General features: G+C 44.0%; 2 protein-coding genes across 5 annotated transcripts in view; one reads left to right on the forward strand and one right to left on the reverse strand.

Annotated features, from left to right (window-relative positions):
• Nucleotides 1–22,139, reverse strand: part of LOC106887469 (alcohol dehydrogenase 1) — a 33,004-nt gene that overhangs the window by 10,405 nt on the left and 460 nt on the right. The window contains exons 2-4 of one of the 2 annotated variants that reach the window (XM_014941008.1): nt 21,784–22,042; nt 13,673–13,794; nt 7,530–7,707 (exon numbers count right to left, since the gene is read on the reverse strand). In XM_014941008.1, coding sequence (XP_014796494.1) covers nt 7,530–7,595 — 66 coding nt within the window. In that variant the 5' untranslated portion in view covers nt 7,596–7,707; nt 13,673–13,794; nt 21,784–22,042. Of the gene's footprint in view, nt 1–1,247; nt 1,457–7,529; nt 7,708–13,672; nt 13,795–21,783; nt 22,043–22,139 lie in introns of those variants that run through there. The other variant, XM_014941017.1, reaches the window with a different exon arrangement.
• LOC106887501 (chromosome unknown open reading frame, human C4orf17) lies at nt 505–21,809 on the forward strand. Of its 3 annotated transcripts, XM_014941068.1 has the most exons (12): nt 505–587; nt 4,457–4,557; nt 6,455–6,991; nt 11,261–11,906; nt 14,286–14,475; nt 16,081–16,296; nt 16,890–16,945; nt 18,433–18,594; nt 19,124–19,205; nt 19,594–19,750; nt 20,033–20,076; nt 20,824–21,809. In XM_014941068.1, the coding sequence occupies exons 5-12, from the start codon at nt 14,370–14,372 to the stop codon at nt 20,913–20,915; spliced, it is 915 nt and encodes a 304-aa protein (XP_014796554.1). In that variant the 5' UTR covers nt 505–587; nt 4,457–4,557; nt 6,455–6,991; nt 11,261–11,906; nt 14,286–14,369; the 3' UTR covers nt 20,916–21,809. The 3 variants fall into 3 exon arrangements, with proteins under 3 accessions (XP_014796554.1, XP_014796568.1, XP_014796559.1); XM_014941082.1 differs by lacking the exons at nt 505–587; nt 4,457–4,557; nt 6,455–6,991; nt 11,261–11,906 and adding an exon at nt 13,598–13,729; XM_014941073.1 differs by lacking the exons at nt 505–587; nt 4,457–4,557; nt 6,455–6,991; nt 11,261–11,906 and having other exon boundaries at nt 14,262–14,475.

The following is a 22,139-nucleotide window of genomic DNA, read 5'->3' on the forward strand; positions in this document are numbered from 1 at the left end:
TGTGAACTTTTACCGACTCTAAGAGGATGCCACAGATGCACCAAGAGCACACTATCGCCCTTTGCATCTACTAAGGCAAGCAGTAGCTGGACTCAGAAGGGTTTTTTCTGCTCCTGTTTTCTACCTGCCTTACAAGATACTGCAGCAGGGGGAGGGTAAGCACAGAAACACACCCTTTTACAGCGCCTCAGGATTATGCCATTTTGTCACGTAAACCGCACGGTAACTCACATATTACTCCAAGATAAACACAGTGAAAACAGGGCAGTTCAGTTCTACCACAACACTTTGTTTACTGTGCTCAGTCCAAGGCGGGATGGAGGACTCAACTTGCTGAATTTACCTACAAGTGAGCTACAATTCATTTTGCACTTGCGGTATCTCAGAGTTGACGAGAGCTTTTTTTTTCCTCTTGTTTTTTTTTTTGGTTTTAGAATAGTGAAGACAGCGGGCAGTAACAGCAAATGATCCCAGTACTTTAAGGCACATTTCAGCAAGGTGCATGCCCTCAGTTCCAGTCCATCAAACTGAGTTCCTGTCCATCAAACTCCCTTGCAAGTCTCTGGGTATACGTCAGCATCTCTCAGGTAGTGCAAGAAGCAACATATACTGACTTCATTACCCTGTGTCTCTCTTGTCACTTTCAAGCAAAGATGTAAATACTCATTTCAGTCCCAGTGCAGTACTGCATGGCATGCAATACTTTTGGTCTTCATTAACTTAAGCTCCACACTTGTTAAATGCATATTCAGATTTAACGACTGTCCTAACATCATCCCAATTACACCCTGAAATGTAACACAAGAGTATGTCTTTTTTTTTTTTAATACAGATATGAATTATAAATAAGCTAAAAATAGTTTAAAACACTGTGGCATCACAGACTAGAAAGTGATAGAGCTGATAAATACATTGTTTTGAACACTTACTACATTGTATATTTTAAACTGTCCAACCAGAGATTAAAAATAGTTTGCCAACCCTGAGGGGAGGCTATTCTGCTGCTGTTACCTTGCATTGCCTCCACAATTAAACAAAATAAATTATTGCCTTGAAGAACATAACAACCCATTTCCCAGGAGAGTTCAGTGGCCTCCAAGTAAAGGCAGCTCCCCTGTACCAGCTTCCCCTAAACTCTCATCTGCCCTATACCACCAGGACTTGTGGTGCCCTGCAAATACACTGCATGTAAAAGTGCATTACTCAGCTGCAACAAAGAGACTTTTCCAATAGAAACTTTTGCTTACTTTGCCTGCTGTGCTCATGTTGACTGGTGTGTCTTGTTGCCAATCTTGCCACCGCTGATTTCTTGGGCCAAGAATTCAGTCAGCTGCAGAGCAGTCAGGTTGCTGCTACGAGTCCTGCCCAATGCGCTGGAAGCTGGTCTTATGAAGTGCTCCTGCAAGTCCACTGCTCCGACCTTTCAGCCAAGCCTCCCAGCTCAGAGTCCCACCCCTTAATCAGCCAAACTGCTAGAACAAAAATAAACAACCTATCTGAAACCTCATTCTCTAAAGCGCTGCTCTCTTCCTGATTCGTCAGGCTCTTCCCCACCCTTTTTGCATTTTTTTTATGCAACTTTTTATGGTTGCCCTCAGCATCTCAGGAAGAAAGCCCTGGCTGGAAGCTGTCCCTTCTTTCCACATCCCTGGGAGGCTCCCTCCAAACCCACTGCTCTCGGTGGCGCTTGTGGGCGCAAAGAGAAAAGTGGAGAGTGGCTCTTGAATTCGCAGCAGCAGGGACACAGGGCGAACGTGAAGGCTTTGTGGCATTACTGTGGTGATGTAAAAGCCTACCTTACATTAAAACATGCTATTGTGCGAGCTGCTTAAGAAACGTACACTGCCTGGCTGCAGCTACACCTGCTCCTGATGCCTTACTGCTACAGCCCGGCTACTCATTAATCCCTTGGAATGGCCTTCAGCGAACAGTGACCGAGGACAACATGCCAACCGTGCTGGTGGGAAAACAAAAATCAGTCACAGTCAGCAAGAAGCGCTGGGAGAAGATGCACAACACCCTGCTTGAATTACAAATGGTTGCCCGACCCTCCAGTCCCATCAGCACCAGCCACAGGCCCCATCCCTGCTCACCCACCCGTGTCCTCACCCTCTCCTGGCACAGCGTCCCACTGCCAGGCACTGGGTGGAGGTCAGCACTGCATGCCTCTCCTGCCCATTTTAAGCCCTTCAGGACTGCCTCCCAAGGGACTCTGCTAACCAGGTCAAAGTCTGCCCTCCAGAAGTCCAAGGTGGCAGGCCTGCTGACCCCCCTCCTTATTTATCCAAGAATCAAAAACTCTATAAGTTCATAATCTCTATGCCCTCCAACCATCACATCACCCAGTGTAATACAGTGTAATAACATATTTTTGCTTTATGCAGCAGTGGTGACAATTAATCTCTCTTGTTGTTTCTTGAGAGTACAGAGCTGCAGATGCCACAGAAATTTCAGCTGTTAAGGTCATCTCAAAATCCATAGATCATAGAATCATAGAATCGTTCAGGTTGGAAGAGACCCTTGGGATCATTGAGTCCAACCATCAACCCCACTCTACAAAGTTCTCCCCTACACCTGCAAGTCCCCATCAAACATAATTATCCCACCAGCAGTTTATCTCGAGCACCTCTGCTTGTGTCTAGAAGCTAAACTACTACAGTTTTCAAAGTTGTTCAAGCCATATCTTATATCTTGTCTTTTCCTTCAGGATTGACTTTTAGCCGTGCCATGGATAGACACGGTCTAACTTGATCCAAATCCTCATCACAACTTTGTATGAAGTCTAGAAACTTCTGGGTCTTCTGAGACATAAAGCTGCAGTAATACTTGAAATCATCTACTAGGCCTCCTCTCTCTTGTGTATTTTTTTGTTCACTTGATTTATGATAATGCTGCAGATCTTTAAGGTCCCTTCCAACCTAGACGATTCTATGATTCTATAAGCTATGACTGCTCACAGCAGATACTACACGTTGTGCTTACAAACCTTCTGAACTCTATAGTGTGTGGCACATCTAAAGTAGAGGAACCTCAGATAAGCCCTGTGTTGGCCAGACTCACACATGGACACTGTGACTCTAACCATATGGATTATATCTAGATCAAAGTAACACGTCATTTCTCCTGCATGCTGCTTACAATAATGAGCTGACAAAATATATTGTTTGGTTATACAAAATTGGCCAGTTAAATTTGTCTTTTCCCTCAAGAAGGTGCTTGAACATGGGCTTGTTACCACCTTGCTCTGAGCCTCTCTTCCCACCAGCAGGCCAGCAGAGACTTCATGCTGCAACCCTGACACATCAATATTGCTTACCTGAGAGTGGCATGATGGCTAAAGACCTCAGATGACTTTTAGCCGTGCCATGGATAGACACGGTCTAACTTGATCCAAATCCTCATCACAACTTTGTATGAAGTCTAGAAACTTCTGGGTCTTCTGAGACATAAAGCTGCAGTAATACTTGAAATCATCTACTAGGCCTCCTCTCTCTTGTGTATTTTTTTGTTCACTTGATTTATGATAATGCTGCAGATCTTTAAGGTCCCTTCCAACCTAGACGATTCTATGATTCTATAAGCTATGACTTCTCACAGCAGATACTACACGTTGTGCTTACAAACCTTCTGAACACATCTAAAGTAGAGGAACCTCAGATAAGCCCTGTGTTGGCCAGACTCACACATGGACACTGTGACTCTAACCATATGGATTATATCTAGATCAAAGTAACACGTCATTTCTCCTGCATGCTGCTTACAATAATGAGCTGACAAAATATATTGTTTGGTTATACAAAATTGGCCAGTTAAATTTGTCTTTTCCCTCAAGAAGGTGCTTGAACATGGGCTTGTTACCACCTTGCTCTGAGCCTCTCTTCCCACCAGCAGGCCAGCAGAGACTTCATGCTGCAACCCTGACACATCAATATTGCTTACCTGAGAGTGGCATGATGGCTAAAGACCTCAGAGGCAGGACACCTCTGGGAAGTGTAGGCAGTGCCTCTATCACAGAGGATGCCTTGCCAAGTTGAAAATTTGTGAGGTGTGGTGCAATTAAAAGATTGGTAGTGTAACACAAGATGTCAACACAAAAATAACCCCTATATAAAACCCTCTAAATTCTCCCAGTAAGGCCTTCAAGGTAGAAGACTCATTGTGTGTACTCTGCATCAAAATACATCCAAACCAACATGACTCACCTCCCTGTAACGTGCTGACAGTTCTACAAAGCCTCAGGAGGCAAGACCTAGCAACTTCCTAGAAAAACTCATATCAGAATGAAGTGTTTCTAGTCCAGTCTATTCCTTGATCTTTCTCCTTTCCTCCCTTAAAGTTCCTGTCCCTTTTCCTTATTGATCTCTTCTCTGATCCGTTTCCTTTCCCCTCAAAACTCTCCTCATCTCTCTAGCTATAGGCACATCAAAACCACTAAATGTTTTTGTTTTTTTTCAAGGAATGGAGCTGTGGCCATCTGGAAACCACCTACTTTGGCCGGAGCGGGTACCTCCAACTGGGAACACTGGGCAGCGGATCCTGTCTGCAGCCCATGCAGGGGTAGGTGGCATGGTCTTCAGGAAGAAGGTGGCAAGAAAAAAGACTGCACATGGTGCCAGTGGAACAAATGCAAGTTGACTTGCATAACTATGTTGCAGAAGCTGCTTTATTTGCCAGATTGCTCAAGAAGCCCAGGCTGGAGGTGCAGAGCAGCCCTGGCACGCAGGGAAGCTGCAGTGCCACCCCTTTGTGACTTGCTTGCACAGGCCCTGCCCTGCTCCCATGCTTGCCAGAAAACACAAAACTGATCCCTAGTCCCCTTTTAGGGAATTTCACTGTGAGAGAATTCTTCTTTATGCTTACCTATGTATTTGATTCCTTCTTAGGCAATTAAAGTAATTCTTTTATCAGCTCTTTATCTAACTTTCTCAAAACGAACATGTGGCACTAATACTCTCTCTGCAGTGATTTACTAACCTCATTAGATCCCAGTGAAACGCAGCAACAGAGGCAGAAGAGAAAGAGCAGGCTGGAGTTGTTAAGAGTTGGTGAGCTCTCACACAGAAGTTAGGAGCAGCGAACACAGCCCCGGTCAGGCAACTCTAGGTCATCTTCACTTGGGGACGGTAACTTGGGCAAAGGACATGAAACATTGACCATGCTCAGCAGATTGTAGCCATAGCTACAGCTTCTGACCACAGGCACGTGGAGTGGAAGGTGGTTCCTTCTACTTCCACTTCACAGGCAGTAGAGCCTGCTTCCCACTCCTCACTCCGGTTCAGAGCTGAGCAGCCCAGCGTGGCTCCCTGTCCTCAATCAGTGCATGGAGTTAACTCCAAGTAAAGAGAGCTAGTGGCTTCTGAAGCAACCTTCTTTTAACATAAACAAAATTCCTTCTTCTGCACTGAACCAATTTAACAGGAGAATATTACAATCACAGCTCAAGTGATGTAACTCTTTACAGAAAAAAGCTTTTATGGGCAGTTATGTATCACAGTTTTTAGCGGCAACTATAAATTCTGCCCTACAGATAATAACATGTTTATTAGCTTTAGCTAATACTTAAGCATTTCTAAATATGGGTTACTTTTTCCTGATCTACACTGTTAATCTACACTGTATTGACAACGTACTTGTACAAGCTTACATGTACTTTAAGCTTACAGAAGTACACGTATGTTTCTTTTCAGACTGATTTAGCTGTTAAAAATAATTAAGCAAATATAGTTTTAGCCTTCTGGAGTGTCTTCAAGTTGAAAATTCAGCATTTCTTCCTACTGTGTGATGATAATTTCCAAGTTACTCTTTTACAAGTCACTTCTTACTCTTCAGAACTTGTTAAGCACAAAAGATTCAGCTCTGGGCTCCACAGGTTTGTGGTAGATAGAAAAACATTGCAGCAATTCTTAAGTCCCCTTCTAGACAGTACAGAAGCTGTGACTGCTCAGCCCCTTTTAAGGATGTCCCAAGGATTAGGTACATGAAACGCTGCAGGGGCTCATGAGTATAAAGTGCAGAGATAAAATGGAGCAGCAGGTACGATTCAGAGCTAGTGTGCAGGGCGGGTCAAATGAAACCTGTTCAGACAGCCTAGGGATCACATCTGAAGATTATACAAACATGCATGACAATGCAATGGAGCTGAATTAAGCAAGCATGGGATAATGACATGCAGTTTTCTGAGAAGAACATAAACAAAGACTTGCAGAAATAAACACCGGTACCTTCCCAGAACACAAAGAAATAAGTCAGCTGCTCATGCCTTACTCATTTTAGTAAGCTGAAGACCAAAAGCCAAAGGTGGAAGCTGCAAATTAGCTAAACACTCATTCTGAAAGTTGGTGGGTTTACAGCAAGCATTAAAAGAATCTGAAGAGGAAAGTATTATCTACAGAGAGTACTGAACCATATATGAACATCCCCTTTTTTTAAATACTGCCTTTTATCTTCCTTTTAGGTCTCTGAAAAATCACAGCCATGGGACAAACAAGAAGAACAAAGCACATCTTAGACTACTTGAAGTAAAAATGGAGCAAAACGGAATGAGCATGAATCAACAATTCTATTATTTACTGGCTGTAGGAGTGCCAGCAGTACATACTGCTGTTGTAACAGCTAGAAGAGTCACCTTCTCAGAAGAGAGACAATTAAGCTACGCATTTCAAAGATGGGCCAAAGTTTAGTCAGCTGTAGGTTTGGAAGTCATACCAAAGTCCACCTCTACCTGTCAGAGTAACATCACAAGAAGAATGTGTACTTACTCAAAGATTATTTTAAAGTCCCCCTGCAGAGTAAACAGATACTTTCCAATAATATGAATCAATACCAACTTTTCTGAGCTCATACTCAAGCTCTAAGGATTTTAGGAATGCCACCTTCAAGATCTATTTTACCAACAGGTAAATGCATTGTTAATTCACTCAAGCCACCAAAATCTGCCCAGCGCACAGCAAAATCTTCCCCTGGAAGTTCTGCAACAGCACTTAACACTGAGGTACCACCTTACTGATTCAAAACAGATTAACCTCCAAACGTGTTGTTACAGCCATCTACATCATTGCACAGTGTCCATCAGCAGTGTGACAGTATCCATAAGCCAACACACATTTACATCCTCACTCATCTGTTGCCTTTCAGCTAACTATGCATTTAAGCAGTCAATACCTGACCTTCCTCAAAGCTTCCAAAGGAAGGTTCAGATTATTAAGCGGTTTCAAAGAAGGGACTGATGTCAGTATGTACCAGTATTTCAAAGACAAGTCCAGTAGTCCCAGTCCTTGGCTCTGGGGTGCAATGAGTGGGCACAGCCAGTGTCCCAGTGACCTGCCTAAGAAGGGGACATTCAGAGAGGCTCTTTTCCACTCAAATCATTCAGATGCCTGCCTGCAGAGTCAAATCTAGAATCAAACACAATCACAAACACAGGGTCAATGAGCATACATGACATGGGACGTGAGTTGATGTGGAAACCAAATCAAAGATAAATTGACCTGAACCCAGGAAAAGAACAAGCAGAGGGTTAGTACACTAACCTGCAGTAGTACAGTGACTGGGAAGCTGCCACAACACAGATGCACAGAATGTTGCTGGGGTCCCATTCTTCAGAAATCTGGTGGAACTGTTGTGTCCAACTGTAACCAGTGGGGCTGAGTCTCAGCGGGAGGGGACGAGACAGCAGGTCCCCTTGTTGTGGCTGCCCTGCTGCATGTCCTAAAAGAAAGTTTGTCCATTTCAGCCAGAAGGTTTGACTTTCTGCCACATCCCCTTCATATTTCCTGCTTCTGAGACTTTCTTTTCAGGTTCAATGAGCCATACCTTCTGTATTTCCTTTCTGATGTTTTATTAGACAGTTGTCAAGATCCCTGGATGTATCCGCTGTTCGGCAGCTGCTCAGGACTGCTGAGTAATAGTTCTGGCAGTACCCGAAATTTACAAAGCTCAGCAATGAAAATCTGAGCTTTCCTGAGCAGAGCAATGACGCCTGATAGTGAAACACAGTGATCATACTCTCCTAGATCTTCTGTGCAGCTTTTCTTTCTAACGTTCTGTTCTCCATCTCCATAGTAGCTAGGGGAAAAAACGACTTAAACTGAAACAAGGAAGATTCAAATTACACTTGAGAAAAAAAAACTTTCTCTGGGCACAGACAGCAAAAAAGGTAGATTGCTTGGAGATAGTGTGGTGCCATCATCTTGGAGGCCTGCAAGACCTGGTTAGAGAAGCATGCCAGAGCTGATCTTCCTGGGGACAGCGGGGTGAAGCAGAGAACTTCCCTCCCTATTTCTCAACAGTTTTGTTGGCTTCGTACAGCTGAAGCTGGGATGCAAAGAAGGATCTTTCTTTAAGACATGCCTGAGAGCACTACCTATGAATATTTATTTCTGTTATCAGAAATAAATTCCTTGTCTTTTCTTATTATAAAAGAGTACAGCGATTCATCCCTGCTTCCAGTGCAGTGCTTTAGTGTGCCACGCCTGAAATACACAAGTGTGTCTATCTTGAAAATCTTGAGATTAGTACAGCTGGGCCTGTAGATTGCAAACAAGCAATAAATGTGCTTTCTTAAATAACATGCCACAGGCTAGAACACCAGGGTGCCAACCAGTGCTGTAATTTGCATACAATATATAAATCCAAAATGCAAAAAAAATTTAAAGTGACCTCCAAACCCAGTGGTATGTGCTGCCTGGAGAGCTCTCTTGGCTTTGCTTTTCAGTCCCATCTCAGCTTTTCTGTGCACATCACTGTACCAGGGGAGGTGGAGGAAGCTTTTATGCTCGCCACCAGTGTATCTTTGGATCAAAAATACAATTCTGGTGGAAAGAAAAACCTCAGAGAAGCAAAGCAATTGCTGCCTGATTTATCCTGAAATCAGAACTATGAGGGGCACTTAACCACTGAATAAATATTCCTACTTGTTAAATTATCATACGTAGCATTATTGAACCTACTAGATACATTTCCAAAAGGTGTGATAAAATCCTGAACTTGAGCCAGGAGTAAACAGGCTCCAAACTGATAGTAAGCACTGATAATAACTGCCTTGCAGTGTCATCAACTGGCTGTTCATAAAAGGATATACATCTTAAAATGTTGCAGCAGCCCCTCCCCTCATACCCTGGAGATATCTGAACATAAAAAGATCACAGACCTTCCTCGAGTTGGCTTTTATCCACGATTTCTGTTTGTTTTGTCCTTGCTGACTCACAGTTGCTATTTATTGTCCCAGGCTCTTCTGCTTTTAAAGTGATTTTAGCTACCAACTGGCACAAATGTGATCGGACAGAGAGATGGTATTTCTCTTGCCTGAAGAACGTCTGACACTGTGAAAGTGATTCCACAATATGGTCCTGAATGCTCCTTTCTATATAACTTCAGGGCTGGAGCTGGGAATTGTAGGAATGGGGACAATAAAGTGGTTCATGGTTTTACTTTACTGTAGATCTTTATCTTGATGTAGGTCATAAGCCTCTGAATTGCATAGGCAATTACACGGGGCTGCTACCAGGACTGTAGCTAAAGCTGCTTACTCTATAATCTATTTTTTTGTAATCAAGAAGTTGGATCCCACTTCAGAACAGATACTGTGTCTCTCCAGCTTTGACTACAAGTCCTTCAGAAGTACCTTCCAATGGACACAAAGATACCCCCTCCTGAACACCAGTGCTTTAAGAAACATTAACAACTTCTGAAACCAAAGGAAATTGTTGGCATCACCCACCAACCCAGGCTTCTTTCAATTATCTTTCACCAAGACTTTTATCAATAATTCCCAAAGCATTTTCAGCCAGCCTTTTATGTCAAGATTTTGTTTAGTTGCTGTTTGATCCGAAGTTGAAACAAACCTGTAATGCTCTGCTGTATCTGCCCCATCTTTCTCAACTTCTGGGTTCTACCTGGCTGCAAGAGCTAACATATCTTTAAAACTTAATTGTCTGGCTCAGTTTTACACTTCTACGGAACATCTTAGCTGTCTTCTTATACAGATGGGCAGTCCAGAAATTCTTGGATTGGATATTCTGCACGTGTAAATCTCCAAATCTAATTCTGAGTTTTCCCTAGGTACCCACCTAGCTGATGTGCCAAATCTTTCGTGCTTTCCACAAGACTTAGGCTTTTGAAAATAAGACTTCACATTAAGCCCAGATTACTGGAGAGCGGTCCAAGGTAAAGATGTTATAGATAACCGATGGGAAGAGATAATAGGTTTCAAGAATAACTTAAGATCCTCCATTATGTCTAAACTGGTGGACCCAGGCACAATTTCGACCTCTTTTTTCAATTTCAACCTCAATTAACATTGGGAAAAACCTTGTTGATAAGACAACAAAATACACGTGCAAAAGAGCTAATCCCTTTAAAATTGAAAAATCATCTTAGTAGTGGAAGAAATAGGGATCGGCTCTGGGAAGGGAAAGCATGAAAAGGCAAAGTGCCAGAATTACAGTCAGATTCTGGTACCTTAATAATACTTTGTCCTTTCACCTGTCACTGAAGCTGATAGTCTGGGCTGAACATGGGAACCGTGCAGTATCCAGCCCTCACAGAACACATAACTTTGGCAACTCACACTACTGCCCGTCACCTGACCCCATCCATTCCCTGTTTCTCCTTTTCCATATGTCCTCATCTCTTCAACACATTATGAAATGTTGTCTTACAGCATAAGCACCAGTACATCTCCTTAGGCATCCTACTCACAGAATCGGGTTCCATTTCCCTGTCAACAAATCTGTCCCTCTGCTTTGGGAAAAACAAGTTTTCCCAAATGATGTCTTTCCTCAGTTTACCAAAGAAAGTTAAGCTCCTTCTACTGCGCCTCAGGAAAATGCTATTCCAGAACCTCTGTTTCATTTATTGTATTTAGATAAAGACAACACTCCATTACTTGAGATCTTAACGGCAGCTCCCTCTAAATGACTCCACCTGGGTATTTGCTTAAGTTGGTTTTATAACATCTACTTGTAAATCCCAAGCAATTGTAAAAAAACTGCAATATGTTGAGAAAAAAAAAAAAAGTTTACAGCTTACACTCTGTTCTGTAGGCAGACAGTTATGGTCCCCAATAAGCCATTTGACTCAAAAATTAATGGAACAGCAGTATGAAAGACTTCTACCTTACAGTTCCTTCCATCTGCATTGAATTTCTTTAATTCCTCCTACCAACAATGCCCTGCTCTCTCTTACATGTATCAAAGATGAAGGTATTTTCTGTTAACTCTGGCTCTCCTGTGCTCTTCACGTGCTCCAACCAATTCAACAGTTTTCATCAATACCTTCACATTGAACTCATTGCAAGAATGGCCCTTCAAGGACTTCTTGAACCATCCCTTCTCCCTGAGGACTTCTGCGTAGCTGTAGCCCACTGCCTGAAAGTGAATCGCCACGTCGGTACAATCATGGCTGGTGCTGGTGATTCCACCAAGGAACAGCCAAGCATCTAAAGCATTTAGAAAAGGGTTAGAAATCTCATCGGCATGAGTCCAGGTCCACCAAGAACAACCTTTTCTAGACGGCTGCAGAACTGTAGGATATTGAAAGGCTGAGGACGGCAGCAGCAGTTAGAGGGCTGTGCCCATCAAAACTCCAATCTACTCTTGCTTACTGCTCCTTCTCACCACTTCACATGTCCCAAGGACAGCATCCTGGAGAGACAGCTCATGGCAACAGGCACAAACTTTAGCCTCCTATGACCTGATCATGCGAGCAATGAACAGAGACAAGGTAAACAGCAGCAATGCCAACTGCCAGCTAAGGCACCAGTGAGGACAGCAGGACCAAGTGACTGAGACAAGCAACAGGCAACAGCTACTCACCAACCTGCTGTGACCTTGTGGAGGTAGCACTTGGAGCCTTCCAAGAGCAACATACCTGACCATCTTTTCTTCTGTCTCTTTCTCCACAGACAGGTAAGTTTCAGATTTGCAACAGCTTGATTTAAAAACATTTGCATGCACATGGGTGGGTGTGTTTATTTATTTTCACGGGTAAAGATGCAAGACAGGATGCATTTTAAGCCACAGAACAATTCCATAAGATGCTTTACACTTTTGCACCAGTGCAATATGTGGTGGTTATACTTATCCTGCACTTATTATAGAAATAAAAACAGCAATGCTTTTATGAAAAAGCTGATCTAGTCTCTGGAACAAAAGCAATCAGAGTTTTGTAAAGCCTACCAAAAAACCCCACATCACTTGAGCAACAAACCACAATCCATATTTCAACAGAAGAAACTTTTCTATGGTTATTTAAAAAGCCTCTGTGCCTTCATGACAACAGCCTCTTCTCTACTCGAGCCTTGCAACAAAGCAAATGGTAACAGGCCAGTTTGGGCTGCAGGATCAGAAGCCAGCAGCTGCATGGACCCTTTCTCAGCACTTCTGCTATCAGCTGCCTTCTCTTCTTGAAAAGATTCAATAGCATCTTAACCTGCAAGTTATCCAAACATTTGCCATCATGACAAAGAGTCACACTGGTCACAGTCCTTTTTTTGCCCTCTAAGTGTAAAAAAACCTCGCACACTTCTTCCAGTTTTTACTTTGCTCCAACTTGGTGGACAATGCCATCTATTCCCACTTCTGCCGAGTACAAAACGAAAGGGAATGTGCCCCATTTTTCTGCAAGAGATGTTAAAATCAGGATGAGAAACTTACATCTACTGTTGGCCTCAGAGACAAAGCTTTTTTTTATCCTCCTCTTTGTTCCCAAGCTGGCTTTAGAAACCAACAAAGCCAACAAAAAATGGAATGAGTAGCAGTCACTCGCAGGTACAACGTCCTGAAATAGCTAGGCCTGGAGACCACAAGCTAATGGACTGCTGTGGCCCCCCAGTGGGACCAAAAGCACTAACTCTGGGCCAACCTCACAGGGAGGGAAAAGTCACGTCTGGTAGCTGTGCCTCCTGGAGTATGAGCAGTGGGAAGGAAGTCAGAGCCCATGAAACAGCCTGTGACTTCATGTCTGCATCTACAGAATAACGCTTGTAAACTCAGAGGATTTCTAAGTAGACAGGAGTTGCACCCTCAGTGTACCAAGAATCTTATTTCTATGGACAAAGCACCATTGGAGACATCTCTGGCCATAACCAGTGGCCATGTTGCAGTATCAATTTCTAGATTTTCTTCCTGGTACGAGATTCAAACAGCAATCACACGATGCCATTGAAGATCCTGCTTTCACCCCATTAATCCTACTTCATAATGACAATTTCACCTGTTGAAACTATGGAGCACTGCACTTGTACTCTAGAAAATAAACATCCCTAAAGTCTTATGCAAAAGTGTGAATTCTCTCAAACACAGAATCTCAAGGTCAGGTGATTTCAGCCCTTTATTTTCGTGTCCACATGCAAATATTAATTCTCTACAGGAATTGGTTACTTCTGGCTGTGAATATTCTTCTCATGTTAAAGAGGAAGAGGGCTAAAACCGTAAAGGATGAACTGGAGCTACTCAAGCTCTTCCCTCTGCTAATGACAGGCAAAAGAGGTGGCTGTGCTGCTGCCCTGGTGACACTGAGCTCCCGGGTGTCACAAGGGACAGGGGTGGTTCTAGAACCTTCCTGCACCACCAGCCCCTCTGCTGCTCGGCAGAGCGCACAAGCCGGGCTGCTCGCTCAGCTCAAGACCCCACCTGAGGAAAGACGTGAATCCCGGCTCCACAGTGAACGTTACCTGCTGCAGCTCACAAAAAGGTGAAGGAGGTCCTCTACAGCACTACTTCTCTCTCAGGTAGTTGGACTTTTCCATCCATCACGTCACCACGTATATGCTCGCCAGGTATAGACTAAGAACTGCTGAAAAAGCAATAAATGACCTGAGTTACATTTTTTGTCAAGAGCCCATTAACTCAGTCAGATATAAGACTACTCTAACGAACTGCTGTCCACAGCCTTCATAAGGAAAGGTGAAGCCTCTAAGTATTTTTGAACACTGCAACAATAATCAACGTTCTGGGTGTGATTTGATCTAGCACGTAAAAATGACAGTGCTGGCTGGTAACATTGTTCTGTCAAACGTCCAGTTATTTGTGGTGTTGCTGCATTTAATTTTTTTTTAAATATTACCAACATTGTTTGCTGCTATTTTGGTTAAGTAACATCCCTAAGATCCCCAAAACATGCTGTACCAGCACTCCTCAGGGGGCAAGGAGCAAGCAGGCAGCTTGCTTCCACCCTCCCATGCTTACAGCTTCTCCAAATTCTGCAGAAGTAAAAATAACAACAGTAATTGAAGTTTCTGCTACCTTTCAGTCTACGTGAGTTCATGTTCTTTACTTCACCTCCAGCGTTTGGCCCCAGGCAATCAGCAGAAGAGCCAACCTGCTCTGCAGAAAGACCCTCAGCAAGAGGACACAACAAATACCAACAACATGTCGCAGAACGACCAGCGTTCCTCTGAGTCGAACGGCTCAGGGGAAATCTACTACTACTTGTCCAGGAACGTTCCCCATCCTCGGATGGTCTGTCACATGCAAGGTGAGAGCTGCTGAGGGACCACCCTTTTGTTGCAAAAATACCCACAGCTCCCCTTTCCTGTTTCTGTCTAAGGGGAGCATTTCCTAAAAACAAGCTGTTGCCTTCATTTCAATCTACTAAGCACCCAGACCTGCCCTCAGCAATGAATGATCTCAGGTTGGTAACATAAAGGTTGGCAGCACTAAAATCCTTACAAGGTGCAACTAAAACTATTTCACCAAGACAACTGTCTGGGATTTCTTTTAAGCTCAAATAATCTCTTCCAAGCTAAATAATTTCTTCCTTATTCCTTCTGTGCTCACAAGTGTACCAGAGTACAGGTTGTCACGATTTCTTTCTCTGGTTCACTCTCAGCTAAATAATTCTTGTACCCTTCCAGGAGCAACCTATTACACAATACAGCATTTAATGAGAGTAACCTGCTGCTCTAAAAACAGTGTGCTGCTCTGCTGTCTGCTAGATTTAGCTGTGATTACTCTGCCTACACCTGCAAGGAATGTGCTCAAAATCAGTGGGCCATCTGCATCGGCAGAAGAAATAGCACTTCTAGGAATGGGCTTTTGTTTCAGAAGCTGACCCTGTATGGTTGCACAAAGACATCTTTCTGGCAGTGACTGAAAGAAAATTGCTGACACACGGCCACATTTACACTGCAGAGGGCACATAGGGTGATGGAAGGAAAAAAAAAGGCTCCCTGGGGACTGTCAGAAGCAGTAGATACTGCATCAGGGTTGGTATTGGCAGATGAGTCTGTGATACGACTTTGGTAATAAGGGACGGAGGGCGATGCAGCACCCAATCAGTTGACTAAAGCTGAATTTCTTGCATCTCAGAGGGGATGCCCTTGAAGGAACAAAGCAAGACTCCTCCTTGCAGACTGACCACCCAACATATATGGTACACAACTGTGCGTGTGCATATGAGTCTGTGATATGACTTTGGTAATAAGGGACGGAGGGCGATGCAGCACCCAATCAGTTGACTAAAGCTGAATTTCTTGCATCTCAGAGGGGATGCCCTTGAAGGAACAAAGCAAGACTCCTCCTTGCAGACTGACCACCCAACATATATGGTACACAACTGTGCGTGTGCATATATATATTTCTCTATATATATAAAATCTACCTGAAGTAAAAATCTAGAACACACACAAAATAAAGTATGTATTTAGGTGTGTATCTCTCTCTCCTTCTAGAACCAGGTAAAAAAGACCAAAGGCAACAGAGACCCAAGTCTTACATGGCTCAGCCAGATTAATGGGATGGATATCTTTGTACTCTCAGCAGAGAAACGTTGAGCCGTAATTACTTTCTGCTTAATATCAATCTTATGTCAGGTACTAAACAGAATCAAGGTTCTGAAAATCCTCATCAGCTACTTAACAGACCTGCCTCTTTGCCAAGTTAAATCCAGTTCGACTTACCGGTAACAATAAAAATAGTGGTTGCTTATAGAATTCCTTTTACCCTGGCTAAGAAAGGAGGGATCTAGGTCTTCAGTAAATGCTGTGACTCTCGTTGAAAGCCACACACCTTACAAACACCTACAGATCACCTACTGCGTGTTCACTGCAGTAAAGGCTTTATCCTTTTGGTTCTCCCACAGGATTAAACAACGCCCCGGTGTGTCTTGTCAGAAGCATCCTTTCGGGACAACACCCAGATGCTGCCGACACAGTCACCCCCCAGCAAGAAGCTGATCAAGAACATCATGTGAGAACAGCAACTGGGAACGGCAGGCGCAACGCATCTGCCACCCACCACCTTCCAAGCCTTGAGGCTTTCCTGCAAAGGGAGCCAGGCACTTCACAGCCCACGGCACGTGAGTAGGGGCACCAAATCACCCTGTGAGACAGCAGCAGAGGAGGAACCTGTGCCGCTAAAGGGTGCAGCGGGGGTCTCAGCCAGGGCACTGTGTCACTGCAGCTCAGGTCCAGGTAAAGGGAGCGTAGGGCAATGAACATACATTCAAAAGATAAGTATTTCTTCCCCTCTATGCGCATTAGTCACCACATCTTACAAGATTTCTCCTCGCTAATTACCCTGGCATCTTTAAAGCTTTTAGAGATTACATGCTCAAGAGACATCTAAGAATTCCCCAATTATCAGCAATTATTCCACCTGTAAGCAACATCCTGCAGTAGTGGTTACACAGCACTATAAGCACACATCTATGAAAGGCACTTTCTAGGATTTTCTTCCGATTTCTTAGGCATCTTGGCAAATAATTGCATTAATGTACTATGTGAAGTAGTAGAAGCAAACAGAAAAGGAAAGCAATACATCCCCTTAGAGAGAGCTAAAACATGGCTCAGGCATTTTTGTAATTAAGAATGCCCCCCCCTCCAATATAACCTAAGGTGTATCTTACGACCTTTCTGTTTCAACTTGAGAAAATACTCTGTTGATTTCCAGAAGGACACGCAGATGTTCCTGAAAAGATTCAAAGCAAGCCTACTACACCTGAAAAGGTAAGGGAAAAAAAGACACAGCTCTTTATTTTTGCACACTCTCTCTTGCTTCTCAACACTGTCAGTTCAGGTTCCAGTCTCAGACTGCTCAGGAAGACAGCGCAGAACCCAGAAGAGGGAGGTGAGGGTCTCCTGTGTAGAACACGAGAGCTTGGAAGGGAGATGGTGTCCAGCAGGCTGATAACTAAGCTCTAACTGTGTATCACTTCCAGTTCTGTAACATCACTGTGCTTTGCTAGCAAGAAAAACGGTCAAACTCAATGAAGATGGGAATGCAATTCACTTTGTTTCAAAACGCCGGGGAAAAACATCACACTAGACAACAAACAAGCACAGGAAAGAGCCTCCTCCCCGCACAACACAAAGACTTGATCCAGCTTTGCAGCTGTGTTCATAAAGTCCAGGAAAAGATTTTTCCTGCAATAAGTCTTCAGTCCGAAGCTGTAGGCTATCGATTTACTTGTCTCCTCTACTGCCACTGTAGGAGAGCTGAGGGCTCAGTTAGTGTTCCAGCACAAGGTAGCACAAGGAGGATCGCAGGCTCTCGAGTTAAAAAAAGGGAATGCAGGTGTTGCTGCCCCGGTAGTGGACAGCAGAGGGCACTACGAAGACGGCTGGCACTATTATAAGGACTCCCTTTTTCCCTAACTTTTCTATTTAAACCGAGAAGGTGGGGTCTGTCTGTCTAAATGTTGCTTTTTGATTCCCGAGATGGGCACAGTAAAGCCTATGCCTTATTTTTACTGTTCACTTATTCAGGCAGAACACAGTTCTTCAAATTTTATTTACTGGGGTTTGGCTGCAAAGTAACTACCAAAATAACCACCAAATGGATGGATAGTGCCATGTAGCCACACTCAGTAAACTACTGTTTCTTAATAGTTGTTAGCTGCCTTTTGCTTTTCCTCTGCACTTACAAACAGAACCTTCTGCCAGTCACATTTTCATTCCTGGGCCCTTCACAGACTCCAAAGCCTGCGCGCAGAGAAATGCAGAGCAGTGGCTCAGCAGCACACTACCAGCCCATGATGGAAAGGCAAACAGGCCACAGAGATTTAATCTCTTCCTCATCGGATTTCTATCTTAAAGGTCTCTTCCAACCAAATCAATTCTATGATTAGTACCTACCTGACATCACTTTCATTCTTATGCCAAAATCCAGCTCTTTTCAAAACACACAGCCATTTCAAAAAGATATCTCAAAGCCAAACATGGTTTACAATTCTACGTATTTTCTTCAGCAAAAGGGAAAAGTCCAGTGTTACACATCATGCCACGGATACCTGTTATGATTCTTGGTGACCATTAGAAGCTGTAACGACCCATATGTGGCCATATTCAGCTGAAGAACCGTTTCAGAGGTGTCTTCTGCTGCACACCCTTGCTGTCTGTGGTCTAGCGTTAGCGGCACACTTCACATTGTCTTCAATTGCCACCTAAATGGATTCAAGCCAAATCTTTTCACTTTCTTTTCTATTTTGGAAAAGCTTTTGAAAAAACAATCCCAAGCTTCTACACCATCTTCAACTCGACAGGGAGCCCGCAGTGTGTCTGTCACCCCGCCTTCCTCTCCATCTGTCAACTTGCGTCCTGGTGCTCATGTCCAGAACATGAACGTGGACCTCGGCTACCTGGATCAGGACATGAAGGTAAGACTGGAGTGCTGTAGTATATGGCTTCCTATAATGTTACATATTTTTCTTGAGGATGTGTGGGGTGTTATTTGTCCATTTTTTTCCTCCCAGCGTGTATTCTACTGACTTAATTTGATGTTCAGGATTTACTCGGAGTTGCTTTCACCTAACTGGAAGGTGCTATTGGCCAATCCCTGGGGGAGCACTGCAACTGGCACACGGGCTGAAACTTGTGCTCCAGAACACAGCCTGCAAATATTGCACGTCACACACAAGGGGTTTTACACGTAGGAAACACTACTTGCCATTTCCTTCCTGTGCCTCTGAAGCACTGTGTCCATGGCACTCTCTGGGCATCACCTTTTGCGGTCTGGTGGCCTTCGCTCACACTGGGTCAAAACTGGTGGGACACCTTATGCTGGGCAGTGGGCACAGCTGTAAAACTGCATGCTGACAGGGCTAGAGCTAAACTGCAACCCACACAACAATTGGGTGGTGAGACAGCTTCTCTTCCTTCACGGTTACCATCCTGTACATCTTCCAGGTGCTGGAAAAACTTGGCCAAGTTTTGCAGACAGATTCGGTTACCCAGATCCAGAAATGGTTTGAAACGGCAAGTATAGAAGGTAAGAAATGGGTGCATCTGCATCCCTTTCTGAAAATCACGTGCTCCTGCACGTTGTTGTAAAACCCTGAAAGTCTCATAGACCTGAGCAGAGTGGGGTTGCTGAGGTGGAAGGAACAGGCTTGGCTGTGCTGAGCAGTAAGGTGACAGGACACAGAAATCACTCACTCAAACCTCAGTGCACTCAGGTTTGGTGCTGGGGGACACACGTGCTCTCCCAGTGGAGCTCTGGGCTGCTGTGGGCTGGGGGAGGCAAACAACAAGTGTCTCTCTTGTGGCCTTAAGCCCTTTGAAAACGAGAAATGAGGTTAGAGAATTCCTGAATTCACCCCTGAACTTCCAGACCAGCAGTAGACTTCAGTAGAATTTCTGTTGCCTTCCCATTTCAGAGAAAGGCTTCGTGTACAGACTGATTTTCTCAAAACCGACTGACAAAGGTGTGCTGAACTCTAAGGAAGGTCCAGCAGAGAACATGAACACCCAGACTCTGCTACAGCCTCACCCTCTTCCTCGGAGGGGACCAGAAGGGGATATGAATCAGTCCAGGTAAAACCTGCAATGAGGTTGTGAGGATTGGGGACAGACTAAACCCTGTAACCAGAAACCCTTGTTTTCTCCTCCCATGAAACACTTATCATGCACAGCCTGAAGCAGAAATGCTCCTAACTCCAAACAACCCCACGCTCTTTGATACAACTTTGGTTACTACAGGAAAAGCAGAAAGTTTCTGGAGTACTTAAAACCCTGTTGGGAAAAAAACCCACCTGTACATTATACTACACAGTTTTTACTAGTTATAAAGTTAAACATCCTTTCTTTTTTATTCAGGTCTTCATCCAGGTCATCAGTGGCGAGTCAAAACATTAATCAGGGTAAGTCACAGAAATTACAAATGTTAAGATACCGTATGTCTTGGGTGCAAGTCACCAAACAGCACAAGGACTGTGAATCTTCCAAAGCTCTAACTTCTGTCTTCACAGCACTACCCAAATTAGAATCACAGAATTCAGTGACAATATGATTCTCATATTACATTTTAAACCTGAATTTATGTTCACCAAGAGTATCACTAAGATACGCAAGACCCTCTATACAGCTGTATCTGCCTCTGCTAGAAAGAACACAGCAGCGAGAGGTACTGAGTTCATCTCTTCACCAAAGTCTGCACCTGTGAGTTAAACACAAGCTGAAACTCCTCCTTCTGCCAACAAACTTGGGGATTTGCCAGTCTTGGCACTCCCACGAAACACCACTCTCACCTCTTTCTGTCCCTTCTAAAGCACACAGAAGCAACAAGAGTCACACCCAGAGTGTTATCATTTAAACAAAGCCATTCATGCCAGCTCTAATGCTACCAGCTTTCTAACTCCTCCAGTTGGAGTGGGTGGAGAGTAATCTTATGTAAGAACAAATAGGAAAAAGAAGGAACTGCCAAAGCAACAGTCTCTCCTTTTCCAAGTGGTGCCCAGGGACGATTCCTTGGTAAAGTGTGGATGTGCTTCTATACTATCAGCTGCGTGTGGAACAAAGCTAATCCAGCCTAACATCACCTTAACCCTAGCCTGATAATGTGTATCAGCAAAGCTGCTGATAGCTTGCATTTTCTAAATGTTTTCCAGAAAGCAACAAAGAACGTCTTTTGCTCTCAAGGCTGAGGAACACGAGTCCAGCAGAAGCAGACACACTGCTCCCAGGGAAGAACTGCAACTGAGAAAGTGCAAGGGAGACAAGAGACCGTCCTGCCTTCACACTCCAGAAGTCTCACCTGTGCCACAGCCACCCCCAAACAAGAGATATCCCCTTTCCACTGGTGGCACTTCACATAGAAAAATACGTAATCTTAGCCTTTATATTACAAAGATAGATAAAATAAACAAATTGTTAAAATAAACAAATAAATAAATGTTCATTATATTTAGTCCTCAAGTGATTCAACCAAATCATGCTGCATAGGTACCTGAGAAGTGAGCTAAATGGAAAAAAGCAGAGAGGCCACTCTTTTTGGCATCACATTAATCTTTTTGTGGGACTCAGCCAAGAGCTCTTGTGAGCAGCCTTGACTCTACAGTCACAGACATCCTGGGGTAAGAAGAGGGGCACACACACGATCTGCAGAGATGCACATCAAGCCCCTGGCACTGGGGAAAAAAGTGCCCTGGAGTTTCAAAATCTGGCCAGCAGAGTGACTGCAGATGTCTGCCTCACAGCAAGCTAGAAATTGCTTCCATATCTCTCATTATTACCAGAGAAGCACCACAAATTGTAGCATCCGGTGGTGGGAGATGGGATATGGATGGGACCAACACCAAACAAGTATTGAAACCACCACACAAATCTCAAGCCATTGAAATAGGGGCCCACAACGACAGAAATGTATCTGGATTAAGGACACAGCATGGGAAATACACCAGAGTATTTCAGGATCAGAGTGAAACACAGCACAAGAACAAGACCATTCGGGATGCTGGCTAAGGCAGCGGTGAGGACAGGTGATTGAGACAAGCAACAGGCAACAGCTACTCACCAACCTGCTGTGACCTTGTGGAGGTAGCACTTGGAGCCTTCCAAGAGCAACATACCTGACCGTCTTTTTCTTCTGTCTCTTTCTCCACAGACGGGTAAGCTTCAGATTTGCAACAGCTTGATTTAAAAACATCTGCATGCACATGGGTGGGTGTGTTTATTTATTTTCACGGGTAAAGATGCAAGGCAGGATGCATTTTAAACCTCACTCCGGCTCAGCAGAGATGAACAGTTACGATGGCGTCTTCTTAACCTCTTCAGAGGATCTCTGTGAAAGCTGCACTTGTTCAGAACCTGTAGCTACCTGGTTAGTCCCTGCAGAAGAAAGGGATGGGGAAGGCTCCCAAGGTGTCCATTTCAGTACTTGGCAAAAGCACTTAAGTCACTTAGAAAGAAATTAAATCAGAACCTC

The sequence above is a fragment of the Calidris pugnax genome, unplaced genomic scaffold (genome assembly GCF_001431845.1).
Source record: "Calidris pugnax isolate Ruff unplaced genomic scaffold, ASM143184v1 scaffold34, whole genome shotgun sequence".
NCBI classification, from domain to species: Eukaryota; Metazoa; Chordata; class Aves; order Charadriiformes; family Scolopacidae; genus Calidris; species Calidris pugnax.

Bases quoted from the DNA above. Each gene is read 5' to 3' on its own strand.
- LOC106887501 (XM_014941068.1), top strand. From the start codon at position 14,370: ATGTCGCAGAACGACCAGCGTTCCTCTGAGTCGAACGGCTCAGGGGAA. The intron at 14,476-16,080 runs GTGAGAGCTGCT...GTTCTCCCACAG, and splicing joins GATGGTCTGTCACATGCAAG to GATTAAACAACGCCCCGGTG. The intron at 19,206-19,593 runs GTAAGAAATGGG...TTCCCATTTCAG, and splicing joins TGAAACGGCAAGTATAGAAG to AGAAAGGCTTCGTGTACAGA.